This window comes from Cibotium barometz, chromosome 50 (assembly GCF_041138505.1).
Source record: "Cibotium barometz isolate CiBa-2024 chromosome 50, ASM4113850v1, whole genome shotgun sequence".
In the NCBI taxonomy this organism is placed as follows: Eukaryota; Viridiplantae; Streptophyta; class Polypodiopsida; order Cyatheales; family Cibotiaceae; genus Cibotium; species Cibotium barometz.
This window is the reverse complement of record NC_141095.1, coordinates 16338636-16353715: the sequence shown is the minus strand read 5'-3', so window position 1 is coordinate 16353715 and position 15080 is coordinate 16338636. Positions and strand designations below refer to the sequence as shown.

Sequence of the window (15080 nt, the reverse complement as noted above, 5' to 3'; positions counted from 1 at the left end):
GACATACTCCTCTTGTGCCTACAAACTTTGTTTTACAACACAAAGTGGCGTTGGCAGATCAGTTGGTTCAGGAGATGCAAGATGTGCTTGTACAAGTTCGAGATAAATTGGTCCATGTGCAACAAAAATATCAAAAACAGGCCAACAAGCATCGTCGACATGCAGAATTTCAAGAAGGAGATTTGGTCTTATTATATGTGGCACCTCACCGCTACAAAACAGTGAAGTCAGTTTTTCCAAAGTTACGACCTCGCTTCTATGGGCCTTTCAAAATTCTTAAGAAAAATTCAACTGTCAGTTATAAGTTGGAACTTCCACCGTCATGGGGAAAGATTCATCCGACTTTTCACATATCTTGGCTTAAACAGTATATTCAAGGAGATTCGCCTGTTCCAGACTTATCTTCTTATGTACCAGAAATTGAAGATGACCATATTATCCTTGTTCCAGAAGTAATACTTGACGTAAGACAGAAGGAAACAAGAAGAAAGTTGACTACAGAATTTCTTGTGAAGTGGATGGACTTGGATGAGTCTGATTCCACTTGGCAAACAGATGAAGAAATGCAGCAATACCCTAACCTTCTTCAGGAGTTCTTCGACAAACGGATGTCTATCATTTGACACATGGGTTTTATTTTAAATGGGAGGGAATGTCACGATTGTGACGTGTTTATATATCAGATTCTCTCTTCATTGCTGATTACTGTTGCAGATGCAAAGAGTTACCAGCCAAAGGGAACCCCTACCCTCGACTGGTTGCGACTCTTCGTCAAAGGATGTACCTCTTCATCGAATAGCCACATCTCTTCGACGAATGGTTGTATCCCTTAGTGAATGGTTGTGCCTCTACATCGACTAGACACATCCCTTAGCCTAAAAGTTGTACCCTTTCGTCTAAGGTCATGTCCTTTCATCAAAGGACATGCCTCTTCAAATGTGTCTCTTCATCTCCTATATAAGAGACCTATTGTACTTAGTTTAATAACAACAAGTCAATTCAATCTTGTCTCAAGTGTTCTCCTGAAGGTTCTTGTTCTAAGTTAATTACTTAAGTAGTAATTAGTACACAATATGCAGGATTAATAACATAATCCTCACATAAACACACATGTTTAAAGAAGGGCTCTATAGTGCATTACGACGATCAACCTATTGCATGTCACGTGCATCCCGCACTTGGATGCATATCTGTACAGAAGGTGCAGGCCCTGGGGTGGAAAACTGGTCCCATGTGAGCCCAGTCCGAGACGAGTCAGCCAGGGTCCCACTCCAGTCGTCTGAGGTTAGGTGTGCATTGTCCTGCACATGCGTCCAAGGTCAGGTGTGCATTGTCCTGCACATGCGTCCAAGGTCAGGTGTGCATTGTCTTGCACATGAAACAGTGCTAGTCCGCGCTGTGAGTCTCCCTCTGGAATGATGTAAGTGGTTCTTGAAAGAGTGCACAGAGCAGAAGCAAATAAGCACTAGAGTGTGCTGAGTAGAGAGTGCAAGAGAGAGAGATATGGAGCGACTATGCTGAATATACTGAAGTGATACAGTCCCAAGCAAGAGACAGAAAGAGTCTCATAAGTGAGGGAGCAAAAGAAAGACTAGGCAAGATACAAAACTGAGAGGCCAGCCCACTTATTTATAGGTGGGGAGAGCTGGTCGACTGGACATGCCGACCCAGCATACTGAAGTTGGCCGACTGGGAAAATGCATCTAGGTTGGAAAAAATCCCAGAAAAATATATAAAATAAGGGGTGGCCAGCCCACAATCAAGGGCCATGCAAAAGGGACCAAAAGGACACCAAACATGGGAAGAAATTGGGGATGAATGTGCTAACACCCCCTCTCAGCACCAGATGTTGAACATACTCCGAGAAGCTGAAGAAGTCGTCCTCTGTCAAAGACAAAAGAATGCAGCAACAACAGGTACCAGGAAAGCTCCACAAGTAATCTCCACAGCAACTCAGCTACACATGCAACAGAACAAGCTGCTAGGTACACTACTCCTCTAGAAGAAAACAACCATGTAGGCTGCGTCGTGCTGCTCTAAATATCGGTGCCAAACCCAAATGTAAACACAGTGCCACAGAAATCCCTAGAAGCCTGTAGCTCCAAGAAGATAATACCCTCAAAAGAAATAGAGTCCATCTGCTCCAACTGTGTACCAAGAGTAGCCCAATGTTGTACAATAGCACCCTCCACGAAGGTCGGCATCGCCAGATGTAAGAACTCAACTGCCCCCTCTGAAAACTAAAGTCGGGACTCCACAAGCCCAACCAAATCCAAATCCCAATCCTTCAAGACCTGGAAGTACCACTGTGCCCTAGGCACGGTCATAGACACACCTGATCACAATCCAGAATCCTCACACGGAGCAAGGGAAAGAGGAACATTCACAGTAGTGGTAACTGAAGTAGTAGTAGCCTCTTTAATAGCATCACACAGCGTAGAAGCAGGCTCCTCCATAGAAGGCAAAGGGACCAGCAACACATCCTGGTCACTGGTTGACGAAGAAAGAGTTGGAGGCGAAGCAATAGGAGACAAACCCCCCTCAGAAGTTATGAGCAAAGATAGCCCATTGTCTTTCTCAAAAACATTACCAGAGATATCATCCTAGCAAGGAGAAGTATGCACAGAAACTGAAGGCAAGGCAACAGGAGAAACAAACTCCTCAGATGCAATGAGCAAAACTAGCCCACTATCCTTCACTGCAGGAACATCTCCAAAAGAAGTATCCATAAGATCATTGGCTGCATAGCACCCAGAAGCAGAAACCATTTGCCGATCACTGGCATCACCATATAGGTCACAAAGCAATTGCCATAGAGAGAGAGAGAGAGAGAGAGAGAGAGAGAGAGAGAGAGAGAGAAGAAAGAAAGAAAGAAAGATATATTAACGTCTACGAGAGGCCAAAGTTGGCCTATGAGACAAAAAAATAATACAACTGTGTTATTCCGGTCATCGGAAGAAAAGAAACAAAAGAAAAAGTGTGCATGTGTCTGGATACAACTGTGAATCATCATGGATCGGTGGAGCCCATATACAAACAATATAAGGGGGGTGGGGATGTGGATGGAGTGCTAAGGCAAGATGCATCTCTATATGCTGAAGGGGTAGTACAAGCATGCTATGCAGATCTATGTCTAACTCCATCCAGTGCCATAAGAGGGATATAAGATATCATACATCGCCGATGCTGTATGAGAGAGAGAGAGAGAGAGAGAGAGAGAGAGAGAGAGAGAGAGCATATCTTGATACAGAGTTCTACACCCACTATTGGGCAGTGATGACGTTAGTGGGGATATCGTAGTATCTAGTCCATACTATGCATAATGGAGTTGATAGTTATATAGTCTTGTGGGTTGACTACCATGAGTATATAACATGCACGTTCCTAAAAGGTGAATTTGGGCACGTTCCTAGATTCATCTAGGTATATATATATATAGATCTGTCCGTTAGTCTTCCTCCACCGACACATCCTCTGCAGAGGCAAGGTCCGGCAAGCACCGATTCTTGTACGAGAGAAACTCCATCAAACCATACTTTACTCCCCGGGAATAGAAGTAACTTGCAACTTCCATGACTGAAAGTTACCACCATCCAACTTGTCTGCCTCATCTAGGAAATAACAAGAAAGTGGTACGAGAGCCAAATCTGAAGCTGTCATCGTTGATCCAACCAATAGGACCAAACCTCATAAGATAAAAAACTGTCCAAATCAGAAAACGCTGATGTAGGTCCCTTCCTCCCACCAAAACGTAGCCCTAAGAGGCTGGACAGCACCCGAAAATCCTCCTGTAGCAAGAAATGCAGAAGCTTCTGTCGACTATACCTCCAACCTTGAGGCCACCAGAAGAGGGAAGCAAAAAATGTAGATTTGATATAGAGAAAAGGCAGCCACACAGGGCCTGGGAATATGCTGTAAGAGGGTACAAGAGGGAAAGGCATCAACTAGGACTGTAGCTTGGGCTCTCCTCAAGAAAAAATGCACAATCTCAGAAGAAGAAGTGTCCACCGCAAGTACCAAGGGTGCCACCAAAGCCCGAACCACCACAATACCCCCTTCGCAAAAGGGAATGTCCACCGGAGAGGAAAACGCAGCCAAAGAGGGGTTGCTATCCTGAAAAAACAGGTCGCCTAGATCCAAACTCCAAGTAGAAGAAAAACATTGATGAGAAATTACCTTCTGGCTGTAAGGGATGAAGCCAAAGTGAAGGGAAAGCAATCAGCAGCAGCTGTCCAGAAAATGCAGCAGCCAGAGGGCTACAAATCTGAGAAAAACGCATAGGTGAAGGGGCTGTAGATAGGGCCGAATCTGGGGCAGCAGAGAGAATCACTGTCACCATTTGGCCACCCAATTGGTCCACCCGTGCTTTCTCATCATGTATGTACATTGGATTGGTGTCCATGGCAGTTGTATATGCCGGGGATTGATGCCACTCATGTGATACTCTGGACTTGACTTTCCGTTGGGACTTGTGCCTCTGTGTACATTCCTGGAAATGCCTGGTGGATTGGTGTTCCATTGGGTCTGGTATTTCGTGTACTTGCCTGGTGCACGTCTATTTTGGTATAGTCTCATGAACGGGGATTGTCCATACCAATGTTGGTGTTCCATTGGGTCTGGTATTTCGTGTACTTGCCTGGAGCACGTCTATTTTGGTATAGTCTCATGAACGGGGATTGTCCATACCAATGTTGCATTGCATAGCATCTTTATGTGCTTGCGTACAATTGAAATTGCATGCTGTTTTCATGCTTGCTTGATCAATGTGTAGTTCTGGATAAGGGGACGCCTGCCCGCGAACCGTGTGTGTGAAACTGTTTGCTGACATGGTTATGTGGCATGTGATAGGTGGTAAGTATTGGTCATAAACCTAGCCTTAGGAGTTTAACACCAATTTACAAGTGAGTGTGTACACACTTCATTAAGTTTTGGGCGACCAAAACTCACTTATAAATTATGACCAGCGCGGTGTTCACACACACGGATGTCCCGAGGTGGGCAAAATCCAATGTCCACCGCCCAGACCTTATCCCCTTTGTACAAAGGGAGTAACCAGCCATGTGTCCACTCTAGTTTGCTCCACAAAGCACCTGCCTTCCACCTACACTGGACAACTCACCACCTCACTCCTCTCTCTAGAGATTGGCGCCTCCTTCATGAGGGCATTTGGGCTGTATTTTCTGCACTTTCTCCTTCCCAACTCCATATCCAAGCTTGCTAAGGTGTTTCTCAAGCTTCCAAGAGTGTTTCCGGGTGCTAATCACTCTCCTACACACTCCCAATGACTGAAATTCAGCAAAACAGCTCTCTTTATTGCTGTAATTTCTGGCCTTTGCTAAAAACTCTAATTTCAACCCTCCTTTCTCAAGTTGAACCATAGGGGAAGCTTTCCCAGGGTTCCCTTCATCATCTTGAAGACTTTTGTCGCAAAGAAATGCGACAAATTGAAGATCTCATCACTCCAAGGACTTCCATCGCGAAGACTTCTGCTGTCATCGACTCTACTTGCAAAATTGGTAAGCTTTTATGCTTAAATATGGAAGCAAGTAGTAGGAGGGAGGAACCGGATTACAAGATCACATACCCTGTGTAGTGTTCTCTTGTCTTACGTGCTCTCTTGCAGATTGTTGCTATCATGTGTTGGTGGAATAATAGAGAGCAGATGGTAGGGAACATGGGCACTTGAGACGGTAGTGTGAGTTGAAAGTCTACTTCGACAACCACTTGTTTGCAATACTGTATTCATATGCATTGGTATGGAAATCTGGTCAGAAATGCCCATGACACTATGTCAGAAATGCCCATGACACTATGTACTTGTGAATTATGGGATGATCTACTGATTTTCAGTCTTGGGTATTTATACCCCTAAGATGCTCTAGTCGGCGAGCTGATATTTTTCCTCCACGACTTGGTCGAGCAATAAATTTAATCCTTTGTTTCACATTGTAGAGGGCTGCACATACTCTGGATGATGTCCAGGCTGTGTGCCAGACTCTGGCTGCATTGTGGACTGTCTTGTCTGCCGCAGGCAGCCACCATGGCCTGGCGAAGGCCAACAATGCTGGCCAACAGGCAACCTAGGCCCCTAGGTCTGGTCGCCTTGCTGTCAAGGCTACCTTGAGGTTGGCTGACAGAAAACTGGCCTCTTCTTGGGCCTCGTGGCATTTCTTGGAATCCCCTCAGGTGCCCGAACAAGAACTTATGTCTAAGAGGATGAATCTCCATGCTATGGGAGAGGAACAATCAATGACTTCACGCCATGTAGAAATACCTTATGTAGCTCGTGAAGGATACAATGTTTATGGTAGTGATCAAAATGTATGTCAAATGCCATTGCTGGCTGAAAATGTGCATGCACAACACCTTGGAATGCACCACCGGTTGTGAATTATGAGATGATCTACTGATTTTCAGTCTTGGGTATTTATACCCCTAAGATGCTCTAGTCGGCCAGCTGATATTTTTCCTCCACGACTTGGTCCAGCAATAAATTTAATCCTTTGTTTCACATTGTAGAGGGCTACACATACTCTGGATGATGTCCAGGCTGTGTGCAAGACTCTGGCTGCATTGTGGACTGTCCTGTCTGCTGCAGGCAGCCACCATGGCCTGGCGAAGGAAGGCCAACAATGCTGGCCAACAGGCAACCTAAGCCCCTAGGCCTGGCCGTCTTGCTGTCCAGGCCACCTTGAGGTTGGCTGACAGAAAACTGGCCTCTTCTTGGGCCTCCTGGCCCTCTCTAGGGTGGCCTCAAAGACCTCCCCATGCAGAGAAAGGTTCCCTCCCTTTCTGGGGTAGCCCAAAGGGCTGCCCCCTTGTCTACATGCAACCTACATGCTCCTACAGCTGCCGGGCATCTGGTTACAAACCAAACACTTCGGTCATGTGACATCATTCCAGAGGGAGACTCACAATATAGACTGGCAGGACTGGCACTGCTTCATGTGCAGGACAATGCACACTTGACCTCGGACATGTAGAGTGGAACCTTGGCTGTCTCGTCTCAGACTAGGCTCACATGGGACAAGTTTCCACTCCAGGTCTTGCACCTTCTTGTTCAGATATGTTGGGATACACGTGACATGGCCCTACAACCACCTGACCGCTGTCGGCCAGGTCCTTGGATAAATATAAAAAATCCCATAAAAAGCTGGTCAATGCCTAAAAAGGTTCCTAAACGTAGCCAAAATAGGGGATTAAGCACGACCACATAGTATGCATGTGATAGTGACATTGATAAAGTTTTGCCAATAAATACATGATGCTCTTCTTTTGTTGCTTTTTAAAACTCTAAATTCTGTGCAGCTTTTGGAGCTCCTGGCTATGCATTTTGAGCTATACTCATTATAATCAAGCAATAATGGACCCAAAGATAAACTTCTTCACTTTGACTGTGATTTCTTGAGTGGTTTTCCAATCCCATTGATGCAACCTGGACTATTTTTTCTCTATTCATTAATATAGATCACATGTCGTGTTAGATAACCCACTATGAGGTAATACAACATGTCCAAATGACTTGTAGATGATGAGGCTTGAGCTAATGCTATACTTTTCCCTTATACATGATAAGCAGGAGATTTGTGAAGCTTACATGGTGGGAAAGCAACACGGACGTGCTTTCCAAATTCCCACAAGAAATGTAATTTGTAATTTAGGGCTTCAGCTCCTGTATATTGATACAGATTTGTGCTAGAAAATGGAAGGCTCATGCTTTAGAAGAATCTTACTACTTTCTAATTATAATGAACAACAATGACAGTGCACTTATAATGGAAGGCTCATGCTTTAGAAGAATCTTACTACTTTCTAATTATAACGAACCACAATGACAGTGCACTTATTATTATCAAGGCTGAAGGTTGTAGTGACATTTGCATACGTATTGCAATTGACCATGGCACATCATTAATGTTAGAGTTCTAGCTTGTTGTCTTTTCAAGGTAATGCATATGAGACTCAAAATTGAGAAGTCTACCTTTTAAATAAATCAGACACATGCTTATTTCTTGGTGTTTTGGGTGTGCTCATGTAGTTATGGGGAAAGTAGAAGGACAAGGAGAATCTTGGCATGGCCATGTTACTGCAGTTACCGTAGCACCAGAGTACCGTAGGCAACAACTCGCAAAGAAGTTGATGAATCTTCTGGAAGACATCAGTGAAAAGACGCAAGTTACTTTGTTATTGTTAAAAAAAAAAGTCACTCTTTTGTGCATGGAAATCAAAAGCAGACTAAATTAAGCTGGACTGTGGCTTCATCACTGTCTTGAACTAGGGGTGATAACCTTAGAGAGCCTCCAAATGCAGGTACAATGCCTTCTTCGTGGACTTGTTTGTAAGAGCCTCCAATGCTCCCGCTATAAAAATGTATGAGAAGGTTGGTAATTCTAGAATTTGAAGGCTCACAATTGCTCATGGTGGCTAAACTGTTCTCTCCTTTCAAAAGCACTGATGCATTTTTATCCTGTATGTTTACATGTGAGTTCAGCTTGGTTATGTCATATATAGGCGTGTCTTGAGATATTACTCAGGTGAAGAAGATGGCTTGGGTAAGTCGAACACTTCTTCAAAATCAAGTCATCTCTTTTTAATTTGGTCTTTTAAAACAAGGGTAAATGTCTTTATTTGTATGTTTTTATTTTGGGTGGGGGAGGGGGGGGTGTTGTATCATTGCTTAGAATGAAGTTAGGTATTGCTTGTCACGTTTTTATGCGCATTTCTTTCATCTTATACCGGTGTATGGTCTTGCAGATATGAGGAAAGCTCTACCTAGAGACATTGACAAAAAGTCTATCATACCTTTGAAGAAGCCAGTCACTCCTGAAGAGCTGGAGTATGATTAGGTTGTTATGTGACAGGCTCTCCTCGTGTGCTTTGGAATTTTTAGACAGGTCTTTTTACACCACTAAATTGGATCTGTTTTCAAAGGTCGTGACAGGTACAAGCTTTTGTGACATCTATCCCAAGGCAATGCACCAAGTGCTTTCTAACAGCCATTTAGGAGCTTATTAATTAGTCATTTTCTCCTCACAGTTTTCCTACTGTTAAATACAACAGTCTTCTGGTTCCGTGAGTGGACCTTAAGCTTTGCAAGGGGAGTTGTAGTAAAGTCACGTCTGCTTTCAATCTGAACTGTCCATCTGACCTGGTGATGATCTGAGAGAGAGAGAGAGAGAGAGAGAGAGAGAGAGAGAGATTAAGCGTCTATTAAAGACCCAATGGGCCTATGAGACCAAAGTGATATGATAATGTCCATGGCATATCTCATCATGGAATGGAAAATAAAACAGAAAGAAAACATGAACATAGCTATCTCACTTGGGTGATACTGTCCATGGAAACTCATCATGGAAATACTAAGAACATAGAAACATGAGAGCAACATCAGCTCCGAGTAGATGGTATACCACTCTCCAAAATATCAAGCATGGGGCTAATGAGTATGGCCGAGAGGTCTCCCTCAGCTATGTCACGTGGAAAGGTAGCTCGATGGCGGTGGAGCATGTCCTGCCATCGATCTACAATGTATAGAAGGAATTCCATAGAAGATTTGGCCATGTGTGTCTCTACTATGGCTGCAAGCTCACTCTTTGTCGAGGCAATGGGGTTATTAAAATGACCGAACCTCCCATGCTTTGAGGGTGAGATGTTAAACCCCCTTATGTCCATCGAACATGTCCATAATCCCCCTGTGTACTCTCTATGGTCTTCTTTGGATGGTTGGACGCGGTTGCACGAATCCTCTTGCTATGGGTCTCTAACATGTACTTAGGCAAGTTTGTCGGCATCTAGATGTAGCTAGTTATCTCAAGGTCATGATGACTCTGTACTTAGTTAAGTTTATGGACATCTAAATATAGCTAGCTGTCTCAAGGTCACGATGACTCCTTGGTGTGGAGGTCTCTCAAGGCATACTCTAGTCTGGTGTCCTTGTTGTAGTCATTTATATGGTAGTGATGTGTGGACATAGACTAATAATGGGCCGGAGTACTTTTTTCCTCTTTAGGAGGTTTTTTCCACCGAGCGTATGTACGCACTCTTATGAGTGTGCAAGTGACCTTATCATGCAATTTAACTCATTCTTATTAATATACTTTGATTGTTGTGCTTTCATCTATATCTCTTTGCTTGCTGCATCTATGTTTGTGTTGTTACACTGATCTCAACTCCAACAATTTGTATCGGAGCAGGTTCTCTTGGTTCTCACCTCCTTGTCATCTTTCCCTTCAGTTTCTCTTTTGATTATCTTAGATTGAGCTATTCTCTTAGGTGGAGAAGGTATATTCTATAGTGTGTTGTTAACCACGCTAACATAATTTTGGTGCGTTTCGGGGCTCGTTCGTAAGCTGTAAGGTTTCTGAGGCATCCTGAGGAAGTGTTAGTTTGAATTATTTTTGTTTGATTTTTTCGAGTTCACCTTCTACACCTTTAACAACATCGTCTATATTAACATCGATTTTTGCATTCTTGTTAAGTATCATTTCCACACTCTACACTCTGCAATTTTGCATTCTGTGTTAGAGATTAGTTATTTGTAGGCAAAATGGCAAGTGGTGATATATTTGGTGAAACCGATCCCGTTAAGTGGGAAAGACTCCGTTGGACACCCACACGCTTAATAGCACAACTTTAAAACCACAAATTTGAAATGGACAATTTAATACAACTTGAAATTGAAATGAAATGAAATGGAAAGATGGACACCAGCACTGGGGCCGGAACGGGCCGACTCCCCCCTCAATATATGTTATATTTATTGGGAGTATTTAATGAATACAATGCTCCATGGGTTCCAAGAACCAGATGATGTCCATGTACATATGAAAATAGTACCAAACAAATAGGCTCGAAGTCGAATTTCGATGTAGAAGCTCGAAGCAGAACGACCACTAGTGTGGTCCAATCTCTACGGTCCTGTGCCTTCACTGGACTCCGTGGAGAGCGCCTCACTGGTGTTCCGAGACCACGCACAAACAGGCGCTCTCGTACTAACGCTTGGCTCTCCCGATCTCAGCACCTTTGGACCGAGGTTCTCCAATAGAGCTTGGACAACCCGGCACCGAACGGGTGTTGGCCGTATAGGGATCGGGAATCCCTTACCAGATTTAAACACAAAATACTTTACTTAAATATGAAATTCACTTACTTGTGGATAGCTGATAGAGAACCAATACCCGTGGTTTGATGAAGCCACCCAGGAGATGCAAAGTTCCCTTGTAGAATGCCAGTGGAGAAGATGTAGCCACCCTTGTTGAAGAAACAATTGCCTCGTGGTGAACCACCAAGACAAGTACCACCACAAAAGGGCATAGCCGCCTGCTGTGAGAGAAGAAGCATCCACTTGTTGCAAGGGAGGAGATGCGTGGAGGAGCTCAAGCGGAGTTGCCTGAGGGCAGTGTTCTACTGGCTGAAACACAAGCGCACAGCCACAGCCGCCTGTAAGGGCATGCGTAGCTTGGAGAGGTGCAGTCGGTAGAGGATGGGCAGCCTGCAGGTAACACCAGTGCAAGGAGAGAGCAGCGCAGCCCGCTAGTTTACTATCGCCTGGGAAAAAAAAACAGCAACAGCATGCTGCAGTTATGAGCAGCCGTTCAGCTTGTTATGGCAGCCGCCTCTGGCCTGTACAGCAGCTCAGCCTATTGGAGGTGACAGCCACCTGCTGAAGGGGATGTAGGAGGGGAGATGGTGTAAGCGCAGTCCTTTTATGCAGTTGATAGGGCAGCCAACCGCCTGGGAAAAACAGGCGCAAGAGAGAGATGATCGCCGGTTGGTGAACAAACGCAAGATAGAAGCGATTGATCCCTACGCTTGAAGGAGGGAGCTTTTTTAATAAAATTAAAGTGGAGTCTTCTCTAGTGAATTCCACGCATGCATGTGGGGGGACTAGTGTGGGTAGGTGACCATGCCCACCCCCACACACTTAAAAGTGGGGCTCCCCACCTTGGCCCCTAAATGGGTGCCCAAAGGGGGGTGCCCACATTTAAGTGAATGTGAACACTTAACCTTATAAAACTAAAGGTTAGAAATAAAATAATAAAAACAACATGTGCAACATACTTACCACCTGTTCACATGCGTCAAAACTCGTCAGAATATAGAGCAGACTTCACGACTCACTGGCAGGTGTCCCCACTCAGTAAGTAACACGTCAAGCAGGCAAACACACAAATACATGTCATGCGAAAACAGTTTCAAACATGCAAATCATGTGTGCATGTGCAAATAGTAACATGGACATATCTCCCGTTCATGGAACAAGTACAAAATATCTGTCGGCACAAAACTGGCACGACATAAAAAACATAAAAACCTGGTCTTTCATGGAGTGACAATCCCATAGGTAAGACACAGTTCCAGGCACGAGTCTCCCTATGGTGTGACAGTCCCATAGGCAAAACACGGCACGAATACTGGCTCTTCCATGGCGTGACAATCCCATGGGTCGAGCACAGTCCAGGTCATACACGGGTGGCACCAGTCTGGCTCCCGTCCATACGACACCATCCTGCTAACACACGGCTGGCACCAGTCTGGCTCCCGTCCATGTCAGCAAAATACTGGCCTCTTCACACGAGACACCGGCCTGGCCTCAAGTGAACGAGACGCAAAAAACTGGAGATGGACCAAATGGTCGGCCAATTGGTGACATTTGGGATGCTTTCCACTGATGGTAACCTTGATGGGACCAACTACCCCTTGTGGTCCTATATGATGCACCATGTATTGGTTGCAAAGGGGTTTGGAATGTTGTTATCGGCATTGAGGCATGCCCTGTCTCGTCAGCAACACATCATAGCAGATGTACTTTGGATGGTGATACAAGTTCTACTGTAACTGTGGCATTTGTCTCCCCACCTTCCATATCAGAACAAGCTAAGTGGGATAACAGGGATGCACATGCACATGCACATGCATTACTAGCACTTTAGTGAAAAGGGGCATTATTCCTCATATTTGCTCATGTGAAACTGCGGAGTATGTTGCATAATGAGGCACGAGTTGCCTACTTATACAAATAGTTAGAGTGCGAGCATATGACCAAGGGAGATTTAATGGATGAGTTTCTCACAAGGATTAAAGATCTCAACGGGCAGTTGACATGTATTGATGAGGCTTATCTAGACAGTTCTTTGGTATTTATTGTTCTCATAGCTCTACCGGATTCATACCAAGGTTTTGCATGTGCACTTCGGCTCATGAGATGAAGGGTAACCCCAATGCCCTTACTTTTGATGAGTTGGTTGTAGTGCTCTTCCAAGAAGAGAAATCTTTGCAAAGTCGAACTAGTATGGGTGTGGGAGATTAGGCATTTACTCGTCAAAAAGGTAAAGGTAAAGCCTTTTCTTCTTGGTGGCTTTAAGCCAAAGGAAGAATAGTCCAGTCTTTTGGAAAGGATGCCGAGAGGGGGGTGATACATAAGCCTAGGAAGAATGACGATTGCAACTACTGTAAGAAGCTAGGCCATTACATCAATGAATGCTGGAGAAGGAAAAGAAGAAAGAGTCAAAGAGTCAGTGTGGTTGATGCAAGTGCTGAAAAGGAAGAGTCAGTGAACTATGCACGGGATGATTGGTTGTGCACTACAACTATGATCCTTATGTCCATAACATAAGCATGTCAGTGACAGATCAACATATATCTAGTACTTTGATAGTGCAACATATCTAGTACTTTGATAGTGGTGCTTGTTATAGCAATCATCTCCTATCTGTACACTATGTCAAGGCCTCTATTGTGGGTGTGCCCGCCCGTTCTAGTGTCTTCCCATTTTTCCTCGCTCTTCGTATATTTTTTCTATTTTTTGGAGGAGTGGGTGGGTTATCGGCTACTCCCAGATCTGGCTAACTGTGTTTTTGGTGCCCGACTATTCTAGTGCTGCCCGACTGTCCCTTAGTGCTGGCCGATTGCATATCTCTTGGCCGACTGAGCATTCTGCTGGTTGTGGGCATCTAGGGCTGCTGTCGGCTGTTTATGGGTTGGCTGACCAGCAACAACCAGGGGCCATATAAAATGGCTGCTTGCCCCCACACTCCATTCTGTATATTTTCGAGATTTTCTGTGGTGTATATAGCAGAGTTACATAGCTTCTCTCTCTCTTTCATCTGTGTCTTGCTCTCTATAGCAGTTGTCTTCATTTCCGCTGTGCATTCTGACATGGTATCAGAGCCCCAGGTGGCTTGAAGCTTGGAGACAGTGGGACGTCGAGGGTTTGCTGATTGAGGTTCTGATTGGAGACTGTTTGGGCTGTACGGGACTTGGAGATCGGGTAGAAGGCGGCCATCACCGTTAGACAGCCACCTTGCATTTTATTTGTAGCCTCCTCTTCTTCTTTTTTTCCACCCACCTTCCCTTCACAAGACCTTGTGAACCCTTGAGATAGCAGATTCGCTTGAGATGGCTGAGAAGCACGTGAAGATCCCAACACTCTCCACGTTCCCGGTGGACCGACAATTGGACGGGAACAATTACGGCATATGAAAGGTAATGACTCTGTTTTGGAGTCTTATGACTTGGCTGATTTCATTGTTGTTGCGGCCGGAGTTGGAAGATGGGGAGTTATCCTCTACACGGAAGGAACGAGAGGCACATGCACAGTTATAGGATCGTGTTATGCCCACGTCCGTTCTTTCATCCTCCTAAATTGCACACCACAGGTGATCAATCACATAAAGCATATGACGTTGGCCAGAGGGATTTGGCAGCATTTGGCTTCTCTGTACAACATGGTATCACCCATGAAGAGGATTTCCGTGGAAGTTCAGATGTGGGTGATGAATCCTGCAAAGAAGTCGACGATGCGGGAGCAGATCAACAAGTTGCAAGCTCTTCAGCACGAGGTTCTCCAAGCCGAGAAAGAGATATCGCCAAAGGATATGGCCATCATGTTGTTGTCCCATTTGCCCTCTCAGTACTCAACATTTTATTCCTCTTTGATCACGAGTGGCAGGCTCAACACCATCACGTGGGAGGAGCTTGTGCCAATGGTCTTGGACCAGGAAGAGCAATTCACGAACCCTCCACAGGGCGGAGGTTTTGAGGCCTTGATTGGCCTGCGGTTGAAAGGCCGTAACAACAAC

The 15080-nt window shown here is 44.8% G+C and overlaps 1 protein-coding gene across 2 annotated transcripts in view; it reads left to right on the top strand.

Moving 5' to 3' along the window:
- The window catches only part of LOC147609858 (Acyl-CoA N-acyltransferases (NAT) superfamily protein), a 45197-nt gene extending 36066 nt beyond the window's left edge, over positions 1-9131 (top strand). The window contains exons 3-7 of one of the 2 annotated variants that reach the window (XM_086786927.1): positions 8039-8171; positions 8311-8380; positions 8492-8552; positions 8755-8846; positions 8932-9131. In XM_086786927.1, the coding sequence (XP_086643053.1) occupies positions 8039-8171; positions 8311-8380; positions 8492-8552; positions 8755-8846 (356 nt within the window). In that variant the 3' untranslated portion in view covers positions 8932-9131. Of the gene's footprint in view, positions 1-8038; positions 8172-8310; positions 8381-8491; positions 8553-8754 lie in introns of both variants that reach the window. The other variant, XM_086786926.1, reaches the window with a different exon arrangement.
- Positions 9132-15080: the final 5949 nt, after the last annotated feature.